The following is a 15,165-nucleotide window of genomic DNA, read 5'->3' on the forward strand; positions in this document are numbered from 1 at the left end:
TTTTTAAGTACTAAACTTGGCTTATACTGGGGAAAGCATTTTGTGTTGAATGTATATTGATGAAGAGATGATAGGGAGAAAATTGAGAGCAGTAGAAACAGCATAAAGAATATGTGGTGTCTTGGCACCTTTGCTAATGCTAGTATGAACTCACTGTGTTTCCAAGTTCAAGCTTATACTGCTCATCACATGACAGGCTGATAAATTGAGAGGTGAGTTATTGGGGCAAGGAATAGTGACTTTATTTGGAAAGCCAGCAGATCAAGATGATGGTGGACTAGTGTCCCAAAGAACCATCTTGCCTGGGGCTTGGATGCTAATTTCTTTTATAGAACAAAGAGGGGGAGGGGAGGAGGTAAAGCAAAAAGAGGTGATAAGATTTTGCAACTATTTCCTCTTTCTGGCCAGACTCTGAAGAGGATGTGTTAATTTCTTCTTTCCCTGCAGCCATTCACAGGTGGGCCCGATCAGGATGTTTCCTCTGAGCTAAACAAAGTTTTTGAGCTTAACACTCAGGCATGGGACGCAGGGCTCCCAGAGATGGGCCACTGTGTATACTTTAAGCCATAGGCAACATCCCTTTAGTGATTAACTTGTAGCAAAAGCAATTGAATACAAAGGTTAAAGTAAAAGAAATGGATCCAATATGGAGTCTTCCCTATTACAACTGCATAGAGATTTTGTGGTGGAAAGTGGAGGCAGGTCACCACCGATGAAGCCATGAGGTTTGGAGAACATTAGTTAATGACCATGCCTCCCTATACCTTTCTGCAACAGATGTGAAGATTACAGTGTTTTATCCCAATATGCAAATCCTGTCTAGGCTCCAGGGAAGAGGCATACTTCTGTGGACAGTCCCTGTCTTTCATCGGGAGGAAGATGGCTTTGGAATGGGAAATAAACCTGACAAGCAGGCCCTGACACAGGGGAGAGAGGACACCTAAATTTCTTTGGGTCTTGCTTCCCTGGGCCTTGACTTGGAGCTCTCTAGATATGCTTGAGGTGCTGTGTGAAGGAACACTGATGAAAGCAGAAGCTGGTCTCTGTCTTGGGACAGGGCGTTAGGACCATAAGCCAAAACATACCCTCGGGTCCTATAAGGATGCGCAAGTCTTGTCTAATGAGCTCAAGTTCTTTGTTATAGGTGAGTTCAGAGTCTGTTTCCCTGAATAACCATGGAAACTTTGTAGAGTCTTCCCTAAACATTACAGACTCAAGTGGTCATCCAATCCACACTGTAAACAGCCATGACGGATTACTTCCTAGGCTTAGAGAATTATTTAAAGATAGCCACTGCAAAATTAATTCACCTCACATGAGTAAGACTTTAAGCTGTGGTTTACCAGAGGATCCCACTTTATAATCACTTTCCTTCTTGCTCTTGTGGAAGAATGTCTTTTCTAGTTCTTGCTCCACACCTGTCAAGGAACATTTAAGTTAGAAGATGTGGAGGCTGATTATAGTATCCACTTGGTAGATTTTCCAGGACTTTTTCTGGTCCATTAGTCGTTTCAAATTCTGTTAACACCTGCACCAGAGGATGAGTAGGAAGGGAGAGGTGTTAACAAAGATAGAAATGGCTAATGGCCCAGAATATTTTTTAAAAACAAAATTACAGGCATGGGATTACCTAAATTGTAATCTATTTTGTGGTTCTATTTTGGAAATTTACTAGTGCATTGGTCATCACTAAATATATCTAAAAGATAGTTATGCAGCAACATAACTCAGACGTACCATTATTTCCCACCAACAGGCTTGCAGCATTTACCCACAATCCTTGTCTCAGCTGCCCGCCTGAGTGGAATTCCCACTGCTTTGGTATGGTTTTGGGAGTTAGGACATCATTTTTATCTACTGGCTTCTGTGGTATTTACTGCATCTAAAAATGAAGGATTCTGCATTTAAATGTTGCCTGGAAAAAAAACACAATATCTTGCTTTCTTTTATTCATTTGAAGTAATTATTGCTATCACAGTCTCATGTGCATTTTTCCCAAACCATAATGATTTGAGACTTATAGAGTATGGTAAAAAAAAAAAAAAAAAAAGTTGGATTGTTTTTTCAAGCAGGCAATTTTGTGAAGCAAATGGTAGTAATCTGAGCCACTTTTTGGTTTCTAAAGATTTCATCTGTCCACAGGATGATTTCAGGGTCCCATATAATTTCTTACCTGGAGGCTAAGATCCTATGTTCAAAATCCTGTTTTCCATTTCCCGTACATAGAACGCAGGTGTGAGAACATAAAATCACACACTTTCATTCATAGAGTTTCCTACATCCTTTGGCTTAGAGCATCTCTGAGTTCTTTGTAATTAGTTTAAAAGAAACATGGGGGGAAGTTACAGTCTTTTCAAATAAACTACAAGTTTCCCTTAGGAATTTATACTAAAATGTGTATTTATTTTTAAAACCAAATGATATGAATATAAGAAATGCAATACTGGGTCAGCCCAATGGTCTAACCAGCCTGTGGTTTCAAAGTCTCTTAGTATTCCATTAATGTTGGCCTCAGAAGTTTTGGGATTCATTTCAAACTCCCTGGTTTCCTTTATTACTCAAATCTGGGTTTACCATTCATAGATTCATCTAAATGTTTCCTGAACTTACTTATATCTTTTAGCTTATATCAATTATAGAAACGAGTTCCCCAATAGCAAGGGTTCTACACCCTATCCATCATGAGACTATAGCAAGGGTTCTACTACAGGGGAGTGGAGAATTGGGGTGAGTAATCCAATCTGTCATGGTTGTCCTCTTGGTTACAACTATTTACATCCTACTCACATGAAAAACTTATTCACTCGTATCCGATGACTGCCCCCTCCCCAAGCCTTATCCAATTACGGCATCTGCAAAACATCCAGGATCTTGTGATCTCTATGAAGTCCAGACCCTGCTACTCTTGACCCAGAGACCTATAAACTAAATAGAAAATTATCTGCCTTCCACATACCTAAGGCAAGCAGCTTCTAAAATGACTCCAATGGTCCCCACCTCTTGGCATTCATAGCCTTGAGTTATCCTCTTCCCTTGAGTAACTTGCTTCTAACCAATAGAATATGGCAACTTTAAGGGGATGTCACTTTTGTGATTAGGTCACATAAGATAGTGACTTCCATCTTGCCAGCAGATGGATCTCTTTTTATCTTGATGACTTTGTTGAAGCAAGGTGCCATGTGGAGGAAGCTCTGAGGGTGACCTCCACTCAAAGGCCACCAAGGAGTTAAGGCCTTCCATATAGGAGCCCTCAGAAAACTGAATCCTGCCAACCATGTAAGTGAGTGTGGGCGAGGACCCTTCCCCAGTCAAACCTTCAGATGAGACCCCATCCCTGGCTGACAACTTGAATGAAGGCCTGTGACAGACTCAGAATCAGAGGACCCAGTTAAATTGTGCCTGGGGTCCTGAACCCACAGAAACTGTGACATAATAAATGTGTGTTGTTTTAACCTGCTAAATTTGGGGGTAATTTTTTACTTTGCAATATATAATTACTATAACACCTAATGTGTAATGGTGGAACATGATGACTGCAATAAATACTCCAATTTGAAAAGGTAAAGAATAGAGGGCACACAGCAATCACTGGACCACAGCAATTTTAAAATCCTAGTAGGTAAATATTATGGGAATCCCATCTTAAGGTAAGGGGTGTTCGTCGATTAGACCCCTATTCTGCCTCACAGGGTTGGCTCTCAGGTCCATCTTTCTCCACTGTTCCTGGCTTCTCAAGAGGTTCTTTCTGTTCTGTCATACTCCTTGCCATCTTGTGAAGAGAACATAAGAAGAACATAAGAACATATCAGCTAAGCCATTTTTAAAGACCCCTTCCTGGCTGTAGGAGTTGGGGTTCATGAAATCTTTTTATATCTTGAACAGTTTCAGTCTCTTTTAGTCTAGACTGGAAGCACTTCTGTCAAAAGGTATCTCCCCAAAACTTTTGGAGCTTTCTACTTATTTGATTCCAATAAACTTCATATGCAAAAGGCACACCCACAATTTTTTTTTTTTTTTGAGGTAAGACTTTATCTCTCTAAACTTAATTACTTCACTTTGGGCACATTCAGGCTTCTGTGACACTTTGCCCTTATGATTTCTGTGAGTTCTTCTGTCCATCTGAAAGAATCTGCTAGACATATTTTAGTCCTTTCAAAAGTCCTTTCAAGATGTTTTAGCTACATTCTAGATTTGGTCTTTACCCTGAGGTCATGTCAACACTGTGGATTTCACTTTTGCTTGAGCAATGTTTTAATGCCTAGACCCCTGGTTTGATTAAATTTTTCCTGAATTCAACTATTTCTTGTAGTACCTTATTAAATGCAGCTTATGCTTCCAACATTCTGCCTCAAAAGTTTTTGCCAAATGTCTCTGTTAATTAGGTATGTTTTCTATCTTCTAAGTTACCTCAGGTGACAGTTTTACCAAATGTCTTGCTACTACTTAACACAGGCTGCTATTTTTCTAGTCCCCCATAACAATTTTCCTGCTGCCTACCACCCAATCCCAAGACCAATGCCACTTCTAGGTACTAATTTCTGTATCAGTTAGCTATTGCTGCTTAACAAACAGCCACAAAAATGTCAGTGGTTTACAATAAGCTTTCACTTCACTCACTGGTCTACAAGTCTGGGATGGCTCTGTTTCAGGCTGTGGGTCCATTAGGCTTGGCTCTGCTCTGAAGGTCTGTGCCATAGAGCAAAGCCAAACACTAAAGAATGTTTCAGCCTCTGTTCACTGTCACTAAGATTCCACTGGCCAAAGCAAGTCATATGCCCAAGTCCAAAGTCAAGGGGTAGGAAAGTATAATTCATCATCATAAGACCACGCTGAGAGTATGCATTTACAGTATTACTACACTGAAGGGAAGAATTGAGATCAATAATTCAATCTTTCACACTAAGTAAAATTTTATTTGAATAAGGGTTTCTGTGCCCATAAATGTTTTAAATTCCTGGCCTAGATGATTTCTAAAGTCTTTCCTAGTTGTTTGAAACACCATGGAAATAGAAAGAACATTTGCATGGAAAAGGGCAAATCAGCAAATACAGAAAGAGGCCAGTTCTTTTTGGCAAAGCACTGGGGGTGGTTATGGGTTTCATCAAACACCTGAAAGGAGTGCAAGAAAGGAGTTTGTGAAGATGCTGTACAATGAACCAGCTTATCTTGAATCACCCCATTACTTATTATGGGATAGCATATTTTTCTTTCATGCCGTTAAGCCGTTTAGGTCACAGACTCATTCAATTGTAAGTTCAAAAATATATTCTAGCACAACGTTCACAGCAGCATTATTCACAGCAGCCAAAACCTGGAAACAACTCAGTGTCCATTGATAGATGAATGGATAAACAAATGTGGTATATACATACAATAAATATTATTCTGCTTTAGAAAGGAATGAAATTCTGATACATGCTGCAACATGGATGAATTTTGAAAACATTTATGCTAAGTGGGATAAACCAGACATGAAAGGATTAATATTGTATGATTTCACTTATTGTACAATACTACCTAGAGTAGTCAAATTTATAGACAGAAAAGTACAATAGACTTATGGTTATGGAGGATGGGGGCAGAGAGAAACAGGGAGTTATTGCTTAATGGATAGAGAGCTTCAGTTTGAGATGATGAAAAAGTTCTGGTGATCAATAGTGGTCATGGTTGCACAACAATGAGCATGTATCAATACTTAAAGCCACTGGATTGCACACTTAAAAATGGTTAAAATGATAATCATACATTAGGTATATTTTACCACAATTTAAAAAAAGGATTTGCTTCATCGAAAAATATATATACTTTTTAATTTTATTTTTATTTATTTTTTTAACATCTTTATTGGAGTATAATTGCTTTACAATGGTGTGTTAGTTTCTGCTGTGTAACAAAGTGAATCAGCTATATGTATATATATATCCCCATAACCTCTCCCTCTTGCGTCTCCCTCCCACCCTCCCTATCCCACCCCTCTAGGGGGACACAAAGCACCGAGCTGATCTCACTGTGCTATGCAGCTGCTTCCAACTAGCTATCTATTTTACATTTGGTAGTGTATATATGTCCATGCCACTCTCTCACTTTGTCCCAGCTTACCCTTTCCCCACCCCATGTCCTCAAGTCTATTCTCTATGTCTGCATCTTTATTCTTGTCCTTCCCCTAGGTTCTTCAGAAAAATTATTTTTTTAGATTCCATATATATGTATTAACATACGGTATTTTTTTTTCTCTTTCTGACTTACTTCGCTCTGTATGACAGTCTCTAGGTCCATCCACCTCACTGCAAATAACTCAATTTTGTTTCTTTTTATGGCTGAGTAATATTCCATTGTATATATGTGCCACATCTTCTTTATCCATTCATCTGTCGATGGACACTTAGCTTGCTTCCATGTCCTGGCTATTGTAAATTGTGATGCAATGAGCACTGTGGTACATGACTATTTTTGAATTATGGTTTTCTCAGGTTATTTGCCCAGTAGTGGGATTGCTGGGTCGTATAGTATTTCTATTTTTCGTTTTTTAAGGAACCTCCATACTGTTCTCCATAGTGGCTGTATCAGTTTACATTCCCAACAACAGTGCATGAGGGTTCCCTTTTCTCCACACCCTCTCCAGCATTTATTGTTTGTAGATTTTTTGATGATGCCCATTCTGACTGGTGTGAGGTGATATCTTATTGTAGCTTTGATTTGCATTTCTCTAATGATTAGTGACGTGGAGCATCCTTTCACGTGTTTGTTGGCAATCTGTATATCTTCTTTGGAGAAATGTCTATTTAGGTCTTCTGCCCATTTTTGGATTGGGTTGTTTTTTTGATATTGAGCTGCATGAGCTGCTTGTATATTTTGGAGATTAATCCTTTGTCAGTTGCTTTGTTTGCAAATATTTTCTCCCATTCTGAGGGTTGTCTTTTCATCTTGTTTATAGTTTCCTTTGCTGTGCAAAAGCTCTTAAGTTTCATTAGGTCCCATTTGTTTATTTTTGTTTTTATTTCCATCTCCCTAGGAGGTGGATCAAAAAGGATCTTGCTGTGATTTATGTCATAGAGTGTTCTGCCTATGTTTTCCTCTAAGAGTTTGATAGTTTCTGGCCTTACATTTAGGTCTTTAATCCATTTTGAGTTTATTTTTTTGTATGGTGTTAGGGAGTGTTCTAATTTCATTCTTTTACATGTAGCTGTCCAATTTTCCCAACACCACTTATTGAAGAGGCTGCCTTTTCTCCATTGTACATTCTTGCCTCCTTTATCAAAGACAAGGTGACCATATGTGCATGGGTTTATCTCTGGGCTTTCTATCCTGTTCCATTGATCTATATTTCTGTTTTTGTGCCAGTACCATACTGTCTTGATTACTGTAGCTTTGTAATATAGTCTGAAGCCTGGGAGCCTGATTCCTCCAGCTCTGTTTTTCTTTCTCAATATTGCTTTGGCTATTCGGGATCTTTTGTGTTTCAATACAAATTGTGAGATTTTTTTGTTCTAGTTCTGTGAAAAATGCCAGTGGTAGTTTGATAGGGATTGCATTGAATCTGTAGATCGCTTTGGGTAGTATAGTCATTTTCACAATGTTGATTCTTCTAATCCAAGAACGTGGTATATCTCTCCATCTGTTTGTATCATCTTTAATTTCTTTCATCAGTGTCTTATAGTTTTCTGCATACAGGTCTTTTGTCTCCTTAATTAGGTTTATTCCTAGGTATTTTATTCTTTTTGTTGCAATGGTAAATGGGAGTGTTTCCTTAATTTCTCTTTCATATTTTTCATCATTAGTGTATAGGAATGCCAGAGATTTCTGTGCATTAATTTTGTATCCTGCTACTTTACCAAATTCATTGATTAGCTCTAGCCGTTTTCTGGTAGCATTTTTAGGATTCTCTATGTATAGTATCATGTCATCTGCAAACAGTGACAGTTTTACTTCTTTTCTGATTTGGATTCCTTTTATTTTTCTTCTCTGATTGCTGTGGCTAAAACTTCCAAAACTATGTTGAATAATAGTGGTGAGAGTGGGCAACCTTGTCTTGTTCCTGACCTTCGTGGAAATGGTTTCAGTTTTTCCCCATTGAGAACAATGCTGGCTGTGGGTTTGTCATATATGGCCTTTATTATGTTGAGGTAAGTTCCCTCTATGCCTACTTTCTGGAGGGTGTATATTCTAAAGCTAAATATGAATAATTAGGGTAATCTACACCACTGTACCTCTCTACATAATGGAAAACTAAAGAGTTGGCCATATTAATTAAATCTTAGGCCAAATAAAAATGACATTGGCAAGGGCTGAGAAACTTATGACACATCTATATTTCAAAAAAAATTATACACCTACAAAGATATGGTAAACCTGTCATGACTGATAATTCATTTATTTCAAGTTTATATTCTTGCTCAGAAAACCAAAAGACAAATCAGAACTGTAGTTTTTATACATTGGCTCTTGGATGTTTGGAAACTGTGGTAGGCATAAAAACACACTATTCAGGTCTCCCTCAAAAAATAAATAAATAAAGGGGGTGGGAAGAACCTTTGTGAGGTGATGGATGTGTCTATGCCTTGATGGTGTGATGGTTTCATGGCTGTAGACTTCTCCTCAAACTCCTTGAATTGTATATATTAAATGTGTACAGCTTTTTACATGTCAATCATACCTCAATGAAGTGGTTTAAAAAAGAGTGAGAGTCTGATTTGTGAAGTGTACGTCATAGACAGCATCTAGCTGCTGTACCTTCAGGATCCACCAACAGTGTTCATGCTGAGGTGATATACTGAGAATCTCCGATGATGGAGCTTGGTGGGAGTACCAGAGATGGGCCATTCCTACTTAATACAGGACTCGTCTAATGGGTCATCTTTGTTCTGGGTTGCTTGACCTACATAATTTGTGAAGTACGATGAAGTGTTTATGATTTGCAAGTTTTTATATTACATCAGGACCTCTCCCATGAATTCCAGATCCACGTATCCAACTGCCAGCAGAACATCTCCACTTAAGTCGTTAATAGGCATCTCAAATTTAACGAGTCCAAAACAGCCCTCATAGTCCCCCTCAAACCTGCTCTTCCCTTTCCAATTAAAGGCAATTCAATTCTTCTAGTTGCACAGGCCAAAAACCTTGGAGTCATCCCTCACTCCTCTTTATCACACACTCCATATCTAATATGTTAGGAAATACCACGGTCTCTACCTTCAAAATATACCCAGATTGCAATCACTTCTCACCACCTCCACTGCTACTCCACTGGTCCAAGCTACCAGCATCTCTCACCTGGATTGCTGCAAAGTCTCCTAACATTTTGCTGCTGCTGCCCTTGTTCATCTTCAGTCTACCCAGCTAGTACAGGATCCAGTGAAATTGTCAGTCAGATTATACCCTTCCTCTGCTGAGAATCCTGCAAAGACCCTCCACCCCAATCAGAGTAAATAAAAGCCAAAGTTCACACCAGGACCAACAAGACCTCCCTCACTTCTTCAGGTTCATCTCCTATTCCTCTTCTGCTCAGTTACGATGGCTTCCTCCCAAGCCCCTTAACTGGGACAAGCACAATCTGGTCCTTTGTAGTAGCTGTTCCCTCTGTTAGAATACTCTTTCCCAGGGACTCATGGGACTAGCTCCTTCAATCCTTCAGTTATTATCCAAGTGAATTCCTGGTAACTATATACAGGGATGGATGTTAACTAGACTTACTGTGGTGATCATTTTGCAATATATATAAATATTGAATCATTCTGTTGTATACCTGAAACTAATATACCATTATATGTCAATTATATTTCAATTAAAAAAAAAGCTCTTTAAAGAGCTTTTTCTAAATACCGTATCACTGGAAAAATAAAATCTTTTACATCAAAAAAAAAAAAAAGTAAATTCTGAGGGCTTCCATTGACAGCACAACCTAAATTTCAGTCTATCACTCTGATACCTCATAACCCCATTCCTTGCTTTATTTTTTTAATTGATATATAATTGAAATACATTAGTTTCAGGTGTACAGAAAGATTTGATATTTGTGTATATTGGGAAATGATCACTACAATAAGTCTAGTTAATATCCATCCCTATACATAGTTTAAAATTTTCTTCCTTGTAATGAGAACTTTTAAGATCTACTCTCCTGGGCTTCCCTGGTGGTGCAGTGGTTGAGAGTCCGCCTGCTGATGCAGGGGACACGGGTTCGTGCCTCGGCCCGGGAAGATCCCACATGCCGTGGAGCGGCTGGGCCCGTGAGCCATGGCCGCTGAGCCTGCACGTCCAGAGCCTGTGCTCCGCAACGGGAGGGGCCACAGCAGTGAGAGGCCCGCGTCCCAAAAAAAAAAAAAAAAAAAAAAAAGGCAAGATTTCCTTATTTTTTAATGGCTGAATAATATTCCATTATGTGTGTGTGTGTGTATCAGTTTCCTTATCCATTAATCCATTGATGGACACATAGGTTGCTTCCATACCTTGGCTATTGTAAATAATGCTGCAATGAACATGGGGGTGCATATATTTTTGAGTTAATATTTTCATTTTCTTTGGAAATACCCACAAGTGGAATTGCTGGATCATGTGATAATTCTAATTGTTTGAGGAACCCCCGTACTGTTTGCCATAGTGGCTGCATCAACTGACATTCCTACAAACAGTGCACAAGGGTTCCCTTTTAAAACTCCACATCCTCGCCAACACTTGCTATTTCTTGCCTTTTCATGACAGCCATTCCAACAGGTGTGAGGTGGTATCTCGTGGTTTTGACACGTTTCCCTGACTTTGAGCACCTTTTCATGTACCTCTTGGCCATCTGTATGTCTTCTTTGGAAAAATGTCTATTCAGATCCTCTGCCCTTCCCGCTCTATTTCTGTCCTCAGCACATATCCCTAACATACTATATATAAATATTTTACTTATTTGTATGGATTTCCCCCAGCCAGAGGTAAGCTATACTAGGCAAGCAATTTTGTCTAACTTGTTTACTGCAGTTTCTTAAGTATTTAGAACAGTGCCATGCACAAAGAGTGCACTCAAAACATATTTATTGAATGACAGAGTTTCTCAGTACAGTTTACACTATTCCAATCAAAGGAAAGAATGGGTATAAAAATAGGAGGAGGAGAGCTACACCTAAAGAAAATTCTGACAAATAAGAGCTATAATTATAGCTTGCATTTACTATGTCTTCTCCAATCATTTATTCATAATTGTCTAATGGCATTCGTGATGAATACCTGGGTTCAACAAAAAAGGAGTGAATACGCTAAGCAAAGTTCATTTATTTTTCACGATGTTCTTCTTTTGATTTTGAGTCTTTACTCTCCTGGAGTCCTAACAGAATTGCTTCAGCCTCTAGGATAGTTGTATCTGTTGTGGCTCCCAAGAACCTAGATGTAAGTTCAAGATCTAATAGTCGCAGCCGGACTCTGGTTCCTTTCTGGTATTTCCTAAATAGTAAGAAAAAAAAATTCCATTAATTCTGAATATCACTAAATGAACAACTACTTTAAAGTAAAACCCAAATTCTAATTTTAATTTGTGTTGGCTCAAGATAACAAAATTAACACTAGTATATGAGAAATAGTTGTTTTTGATAGAAAAGTAATTTATTTGTATCAGAATTTTCATCTTAAAGCTGCCTTCAAAGATTTTATAACCTAAATAAAAATGTATTCCAAACTGAAATTCAAACAAGTTGGTTCTTGAAACTGACATTTATTTTAATGTCAGTTATTTTTAAAGTCAAAAAGTATCAAGGGGAAAAAATGTTTTCAGAAACATTTTGTCTTCTAAAATTAAAATCTTCTTTTAAAGTAAAAGAAATTTTACAAAAACAAAATGGAAAACAGTCTAAGTGCAAAGTACTTAGTACTGGGGATTGATTGAACTGTAACTAAAGTATAATGCTGGCCATAACATGCATGACGGCTCAATTTGGTCAAAAAAATTATTCAAGTATTTCATAATACCAAATGAAAACTGATACTCATTTGTCTTTCTTCCTTGATCAATTATTTTAAGAGTTTAACATCAACATTAAGAAAAGGTACAGGAGAGTGAAAATATGGCTACTGAATGAAAACCACAAATCTTTAAAAATCTAAAAATATATACCTAGAGTACTCTAAGTCTTAAAATTAAAATTAAAACAATTTTATATAAACGGAAAATGAAGAAACAGAGTTCTCCAAAAAAGTCACTGGAAAATGATTTTAGTAGACCATATAATGAACAATGTTTGATTAGGTATTCTGGAGGAATTTATAAGTGGTCCATCAAGTAAACATTTAGGCTATTTGGCTTTTTTTTTTTAAAGTTATTTTTCTTTCTGGTTACAGAAGGAAATGTCCTTTTGTAAAATTTGGAAAATGATGATGTCAGTCACATTTAGTCAGTCACATATAGTCCTTCTATATGTATGTTTATGTATATATGTACATGGGTGTGTGTATCTGACGGCATAGACCTTACTTTCTGTCTCTGTTTAAAAAAATTAAAGAGATATCCTAGAATATTAAGGCATAGTTTTATATTCTTAGAAAACAGCAGTTATAGAACACATTCCATATGAATTAACCACTGGGAAAACAAGCTAGTTCACAGACAAGGTAAAGCTGAACACTATTTTCTGCATTACTTGGAGCTGTAACCTGTGTTCTAATGGAGTCTTTCATTTGTCCTTACAGCACTACTCCAGTGATTCATTTAATCAGCTTTGATTCACGTCGACCACCTTCCCCCCCGCCACCCCCCCGCACAACATCCAATTAGTTATCAAGTTTTGTTATTTTTTAACACAGATATTTCTTGAGCTTAGCCCTTCAGATCTCATCATCCTTAGCTAAAGCTTGAGGTAGGACCTGGTCTTCCCGGAGCCCACCTTCCTAGTCTACCTCTCACGATGGTTCCGTATCTGCTCTGCTTATGTGGAAATGGCCTAACGTCCATTCCCACACACTTCTACTGCTCTGCACCTTTGCTTCTGTTGTAGCACTGCTTGGCCTTTCCTTCTAAATAAATCCTATTGATTCCTAAGTATCCAGGTAGAATGCATCAAATGCAGCTCCTGAGAGCCTCCACATTCCCCTTATCAGAATGCAGATTCTGTCATTGGAATTGCCAAGGAAGACAGAGGTTTTGCAGTCACAGACTTGGATGCAAATCTGAGTCCTGCTACTTACGAGTTGGGTAACCTTGGGTAACTTGCTTTCTCTGAACCACAATTCCCTCATCTATATAACAGACTTCGACCACTTGGCAGGTTTGCTGGGATGGTTAAATGGGATAATATTATATATTGAAAACGCATAGCCCAGTAAGTGCAAATGTCAGTGCCCTTCACTCACCTGTATTGGTTAACTGTGTAAATCTCCGATTTCTCATTAGATCGAATACTCCCCAAGATCCGGCACTGTATTTATCTCTGTATCCTTCCAGTGCCAATGCAGCAGGTCCTCAAATGTTTGTCAATAAATTAACAAGACGCTTGCTGGCAAAAGCCACCACACCGACTACCTAGGCTTTCCATTCTCTTGGCCTTAGCAGCTGTGTGGCCTGGCTCATTTACTTAACCTCTCTGAAGTTTGCCTGGCACAGTGCCTGGTGCACAGTAGTTAATAAAGTTAGTTCTCTTCTCCTTCCATTATTCATATCTGGCCTATAAACAACCATGATGAAGGGGAACAGTGACTTTTTATGAAAAGGGTTGAACATTCACAAACACTTGGGACACAATTTCTGGGCATGGTCTCACTGAAGGGGAAGCTATCAGTGTAGATGGTTCTGTGTCATAAAATGCTAGCAATTTCCTGTTAAAAAATAAAATCAGAAATACCATGAGTGCACAGTATGCTTGGTAGTTTATGGAAAGGAAAACTTTTTTTAGGTGTAGTAGCCTTTAATAATATGAAAGTTTTGTCTTCATCTCTAAAAATTATGCAAATTCTAGAAGTTATCCAGTGAGTTGGTAAAGGAGATGAAAAATGGAACTGCAGGACTTTACATGTGCTAAATGAATGAAGAATCACCCACATGTATATACCTTGCACTAAACAAAAAAAACTTCTAGAAGATTCTCTGACTTCTGCTACCTGGAAGTAGCTGTTTCTACTTTTATGGTACTTAATTTTCACTGTGCATTATTTCTATGTGTTTCTTCCCTAGCAGACTACAGGTTCGTTATGCGCAGGGCTTTAATCCCATCTGCCTCTCTTACAGTACTGAGATGTATACATTTCATTTAATGTAGCCTTTTGAACAGTGGTTTTTCACTTTCCAGTACATCAGAAGCACCTGGGGTGCTTATTAAAAATGCAAATGAGGGAAGCAACCCCAGAGAGCGAGCTGGCAAATCTAGGGTGGAACTTGGGAATTTCCCTTTTTAACAAGCTCCCCAGGTGATTTGGATGCAGTCTTCTCTGATCAGCATTTGAGAGAAATCTGGCCTAGAATTACCTTTATTGTATACAAGACACAGCATCCTACACACATACAAAGGGCCAGTAAAATGAGGACCTCTGACAGGACTTTGTGGCCACCATTAACAGCCTTTGAGGGTAACAGATGTTTCCTATAAGTGATGAAAAAGCCAACAGACTTTAGGGTGAGTAATTTAAACAGATCAAAAAAAAAAAAAAAAAGGTCAGGGAATGACAATATATAATGGAGAAAGGCACCTAAGAACAGTCCCTTGAACAAAGCCTACTGACAGCGGGGGTGGGGCTGCCTCTCCCAGACACAGACTGTCCTTTCTGGGAGACCCGGGACATGGAAAGGTTAGCATAGTCCTCACTCAACAGGAATAGGAGCCATACAATTAATGTGGAGTTTATCTGTGCTTTAACTTTTCTTTTTTTTTTTTTTTAACATCTTCATTGGAGTATAATTGCTTTACAATGGTGTGTTAGTTTCTGCTTTATAACAAAGTGAATCAGTTATACATATACATATGTTCCCATATCTCTTCCTTCTTGCGTCTCCCTCCCTCCCACCCTCCCACCCTCCCTATCCCACCCCTCCAGGCGGTCACAAAGCACGAGCTGATCTCCCTGTGCTATGCGGCTGCTTCCCACTAGCTATCTACCTTACGTTTGTTAGTGTATATATGTCCATGCCTCTCTCTCGCCCTCGCGCTTTAAGTTTGAAACACTTTATTAAAGGGAAGTAAAGAAATAACTAATATATTTCTGAGA

General features: G+C 38.5%; 1 protein-coding gene across 1 annotated transcript in view; it reads right to left on the minus strand.

Annotated features, from left to right (window-relative positions):
* Positions 1-10,999: 10,999 nt before the first annotated feature.
* The window catches only part of MRPS28 (mitochondrial ribosomal protein S28), a gene marked incomplete at its 5' end in the record, with an annotated part of 102,126 nt that continues 97,960 nt past the window's right edge, over positions 11,000-15,165 (minus strand). The window contains one exon of the mRNA XM_082858874.1: positions 11,000-11,421. Within this exon, the coding sequence (XP_082715000.1) occupies positions 11,253-11,421 (169 nt within the window). The 3' untranslated portion in view covers positions 11,000-11,252. The remainder of the gene's footprint in view (positions 11,422-15,165) is intronic.

The sequence above is a fragment of the Leucopleurus acutus genome (assembly GCF_964270905.1).
Source record: "Leucopleurus acutus genome assembly, chromosome: 17".
Lineage (NCBI taxonomy): Eukaryota > Metazoa > Chordata > Mammalia > Artiodactyla > Delphinidae > Leucopleurus > Leucopleurus acutus.